We start from the raw sequence: 4,981 nt of genomic DNA on the forward strand, positions 1-4,981 counted from the left end.
TTTCTACTGCTCCGAGATTGACCACAGTGAACCTTCGATATGTTCCCTCGAGACGCACCTCGAGGTCACACTTTATGTTCTGCTTCGAGCTTCTTGAGGTCAGGCGTGGAGTGCCATAGTAGCCCCAAAGTCGAACTCCCCGATTTTGGCTGTATACACTAATTCAAGTATCGGTTCTGTTGCCATCAACGTTGAGTCAATTTATTTTGGCGGAAAGGTTTTATTTTTTCCCCCTTCCTTTGACTCCTATAATGTGTCTGTTTCTTGTATGTGTACTCATAAATAAAGTAAATGGATTGCCTTAATATGTGACTAAATTGGCTAAAATAAATTTCTCAATGAATGGGCGATGCGCTGTTCTCTTTGAACTATTTCTGGGTACGATAATACATTCTGGGTTTACATGTGTAATTATCCATTGTTTGTGCATAGACAACTTTTTTGGGAGTTCTTTAATATGGATCATTGGATTTTAGATCCGTTGATAAAAACTGTTTCCATCTGTCAAGTAATTTTTTGTTTACAAGAAGATTAACGCTTGAAGTATCAGTCAGAGGTTGCAATTTTCTTTTTTCTCTGTGGTCAAATTGCTTTGTTTGACGGCTGCATTTATTTCTTCGACGGCTCATAAAACACATCAGTTTTATCTGTTTTCTTAATTCTCTTTTTCCTTTTTTTTTCCTCCTATTTTCTGATGGCTGAATAGTTCGTGTTGGTGGTGAAGGACGTGCGTTATCGAATTCCTTAAGTATAAACTTTTAGAGCCATTGTCATTTCTTTCGTTATAGAATAGGGCAACAAAAATTGGATCTTGAATGTTGTTTCATCTTCTTTTCTTCTCTTAATTGTTGCAGACTCATTCTATAATTGCCAAATAGTTTTTTATTCTGATTGTTTAACCTTATTGGTTTCTTATAAGTTTCATTGTTCTTTTTTGAGATCAAATGAAGTACTCCTGAATAATGTTGATAACACTAGGACACTGAATTTAGTGTAGGGGGTAGTGGTGAGGTGGCATGCCACTTGGCTCCCACCTCAGCAAAATGTCAGACCATGTAGAATAGTGTTAGCCATGATGGAGAGTTCTAACAGAAAAGGGGTATTTTTCACCAAATTTTTAACATTAGGGGTAGAGATGGGCCGAAAGTTATAACGGATGGCATAAATAATCCTTTTCGCATAATAGAAGGATATTTTTGACAAATTTCTATCATTGCCCATTGTTCTTCAGACTATCGAGCTGTTACTAGTGCTGTTCCTGAGATCACTTGGGTCAAAAATCTTCTCAAAGAATTATCTTCACACCACCTACAATTTTTTGTGAAAACCTTGATGTCATCTACTTATGTGAGAATAACATTCACCTCCACACGTTTGCCAGTAGGTTAACGATACCGCCTTATCTTCAAGCACATTCCTAGATCGACCAGTTAGCTGACACCTACCAAGCCGCTTCTGATAAACTCCTTCCATCGCCATTCGTACAAGCTAGGTGCTTGCACACTGTCTCGCTTGAGGGGGTGTATTATAACGGTACTATGCTTAGGTGCAGTTACAATAGGGGGTGTATTTTCCCTATAGGAGGAGTTCTCTCATAAGGAGTCAGTTATTATCTTGTGTATATATTCAGTTCATTATTTTTCAGTAAATCTTTTGCTTCCTCTCGCCAAATTATTATAGTTAGAGTACACTTGCAAGATGTCACTTACATGAAGTAAAGATTGGGTGGAGATTGTACATTTCCAACAACAATCTAAACTGGGTATTTCCTTGTTATTACATTGATGGAAATGGATTAAGCCTAGCCACTGGAATACAATTCAAAGGATGAGCTCTAGGAAGAGTGAAGCCAGTTCCCTCTTCCATGTCCACTTTACCATTCACTCCACCACTAACCTTCCATTCAAAGCACTGAATCATGACAGCAAGGCTTGTTTGAACTACTTGCAATGCTAATGAAGTTCCAGGACAACTTCTTCGCCCGCTCCCAAACGGAAGAAACTGGTAGTGCTGGCCCCTGACATCCAATTGACCTCTTGTGTTCCCGTCTTCACTGAGAAATCTTTCTGGTTTAAATTCAAGTGGATTTTCCCAATAGTTTGGATCCCTATTAATAGCCCAAACATTGACAAATAGTCCGGTCTTTGCCGGTATATGATAGCCTCCAATGGAACAATCTTGACTTGATTCTCTACCAATTATCGGAGTAGTAGGATGTAGTCTCAGAGTTTCTTTAACTATGGCTTGAAGATAGGGGAGGTTTGTGATGTCTAATTCTTCAATAAGTCGGTTCTTTCCAATAACAGTATCGATTTCTTCTACTGCTTTCTGCATAATGCTTGGATGGTTAATCAGCTCTGCAAGTGCCCACTCTGTTGTGAGTGCTGAGGTATCAGTGCCAGCAGCAAATATGTCCTGTTAAAAAATGAATCCAATCCACAATTTTTAGTCGTGTTGAACGAGAAAATTAAGTAAGATATATGGACGTAACAATACAGCAAATGATTTTATCATCATCAGAATTCTTTTAAGTATTCTGAATAGTCTACAAGTTACTGATATTCAAATTTTATCACAATGAAAGAGCTTGAGAAAGATGCCAACTTATTAATTAACAATTCAATGATAATTGGTGACAAAGTAGCAATAAAAATCATATTCTGTTCCTAAATGAACTGTTTGATTATTGTGATATTTTCAAGATATTTGACATTCATCTCATTGCTTAGGCACGGGTTGTTTAGGGCTAGTCGTTGTTCCTAGATTGCTAGTATTATGGCTATTTCTTACTATCTTCCCCTTCGGTTTTCTGGTATCTTGTCGTAGTTACTGTTTGTTGCTATTGCTAGTACTATTGCTTCTTCCATCTATTTTTTCTAGTTCTTACGTTGTTGTTATCATTTTTCTGGCTATTGTTATTGATATTTGATTGCTTTCTATTCCTCCTCTCGAACCGAGGGTCTTTCCGTCTTTCGGAAACAGACTCTCTACCTCCCCATGGTAGGGCTAAGGTCTGCGTACACACTACCCTCCCCAAATCCCACTTGTGAGATTTAACTGGGTTTGTTGTTGTTGTATTATCTCACTGCTTAAGCCGGCAAAGTAGCTATTCATCCCAAGAGCTTAAAGTTTAGATGCATTTGATTATTGTTAATTGTTGTTGTTCATGAACAGATTATAATTGAATCTTCAAATATTTCATGTTATACTATCTTTAGTCGTTTCATATGAACATTGGCAGTAGCTAATCTTTCTTTTTCTTTTTCTTCTGATACATTAAGGCCAACAAAACATTTAAAGTTAATTTCGCATATGGTCATTGAGCTTTATCCACTATAACAGAGTAGAAACTTACCAGAATGAAAGCCTTGATGTGCTCTCTTGTCAGTCTCATCTCTGCGTGTTCATCGTCTGCTATATCGAGAAGAATATCAAGAAGATCTTTCACGAATTCACTTCCATCGTTGCTTTGATATCTCGTCCTTCTTACCTCGTTGTGTTCCTTGATGATCCTCTCGATCATCTGATCAAACCTTGCGCGAAGATCCTTGACTCTCTTTCCAAAACCTTGTAAATCTAAGTTCTTACAAAACCAAATATAATCCGACAGGTTAAATTTCCCAGAGAGTTCAGCTATCTCTTGAATCAGTTTCTTTACACTCCCAGCTTCATTTTCATTTTCCGAACACCTTTCCCTCATTAGCATTCTTGAAATTACATTATTTGTAACCCTCAGAAGCTCAGCTTCTACATCTATTGTCTCCCCTGCTTTAGCCTTTTGTAACAATAACTCGACGAAACATCTTATTTCATCGCGTCTTACAGGAAGAAGCAGGTCTAATGTACGACCACCAAGGAGTTCAGACATGATTATTTTTTTCATGAATTTCCAATAAGGTCCATAAGGTGCAAATAAGAAGTCTTGGGATCCATAAGTCAAGTAGTCTACAATAGCTGTTTGTGGTCGATTTAGAAAGGATGTTTCATGAGTTTTTAAGAATTTTTTGGCCATTTCAGGTGATGAAACAACAACATAAGGCACAGAGCCAAGCATTATGTGGATCAATGGTCCATACCTGTTTGAAAGTTTGAAGAGTGCCTGGTGAGGAATCGGAGCAAGAAGGTGAAGGTGACCGATGATTGGTAAAGCAAACGGGCTTGGAGGAAGGCGAGAATTCGTTCTGTTTCTGAATAGAAACCAGAGAAATATGCAAGAAGCTAGCCAAATATAGAAGATCAACAAGTAGCCTTGGATGTCAGCCATACTTTGTAGCTTAAACAAGAGTCACAAGATTGACTTTGCTATTGCTTCTGCAGCTATTTATATGATCAAGACATGATGAATTGCTTATTTTCTAGGGTCTTCTAATTTCTAAAATTTGAGTCAAAGACAAAAATAAAAGAAAAAGCACGCTACTCAATAGAAGCTGTCAACTAGGTCATGGGCAATCACTGGTATTTGCGAGATTGCATTAACTCGTATTGTTTTCTAGTGTTATTTTAATATATTTCCAGTAGGCAAGTTGCTCACATACCTATAGGACAAGGTCAACTCAGTAAAAAAAAATAAAAGAAAAAAAACTAACAAAGAATTAGGACATAGACTACCTCACAACGTGATTGAAGGAAAATTGAGGAATTGAGAAATAAAAAGGAAAGACAGCAACATTAACTTAAAAGAAAAAGCTAAAATTACTGCTAAGACAATAAATAAAGTGAGGAGCCTTGCTCTTTGATAGTGTTCTTGTTAGAAATTTCGGGTTGGGAGCACTCTCAATTAATCACTTTATCATGAAGACAAATGGACAAGAGTATTCTTCCGTGTTTTTTCCAACTTGGTTTAAATAAAATGTCTATAGTATCTAAATACTTATAGAAAAAGAGTGCTAAGTATAACCTTATAAAATTACCTCGTATAAGTCAAATGATAATACAAGAAGTTATTTTGGCTGGCCAAGGCGAGAGAGAAGAAGGCTCGTGA

General features: G+C 37.2%; 1 protein-coding gene across 1 annotated transcript; it reads right to left on the reverse strand.

Annotated features, from left to right (window-relative positions):
* Positions 1-1,605: 1,605 nt before the first annotated feature.
* On the reverse strand, positions 1,606-4,511 carry LOC109212390 (cytochrome P450 93A3-like). The gene is made up of 2 exons (XM_019376033.1): positions 3,356-4,511; positions 1,606-2,415 (listed from the first exon to the last, which is right to left on the reverse strand). The coding sequence occupies exons 1-2, from the start codon at positions 4,262-4,264 to the stop codon at positions 1,777-1,779; spliced, it is 1,548 nt and encodes a 515-aa protein (XP_019231578.1). The 5' UTR covers positions 4,265-4,511; the 3' UTR covers positions 1,606-1,776.
* Between the last annotated feature and the right edge of the window lie 470 nt (positions 4,512-4,981).

The sequence above is a fragment of the Nicotiana attenuata genome, unplaced genomic scaffold (genome assembly GCF_001879085.1).
Source record: "Nicotiana attenuata strain UT unplaced genomic scaffold, NIATTr2, whole genome shotgun sequence".
In the NCBI taxonomy this organism is placed as follows: domain Eukaryota; kingdom Viridiplantae; phylum Streptophyta; class Magnoliopsida; order Solanales; family Solanaceae; genus Nicotiana; species Nicotiana attenuata.

Coding starts and splice junctions, on each gene's coding strand:
- LOC109212390 (XM_019376033.1), bottom strand. CDS start 4,264: ATGGCTGACATCCAAGGCTACTTGTTGATCTTCTATATTTGGCTAGCT. Junction 2,416..3,355: donor ACATCAAGGCTTTCATTCTG/GTAAGTTTCTAC, acceptor ATTTTTTAACAG/GACATATTTGCTGCTGGCAC.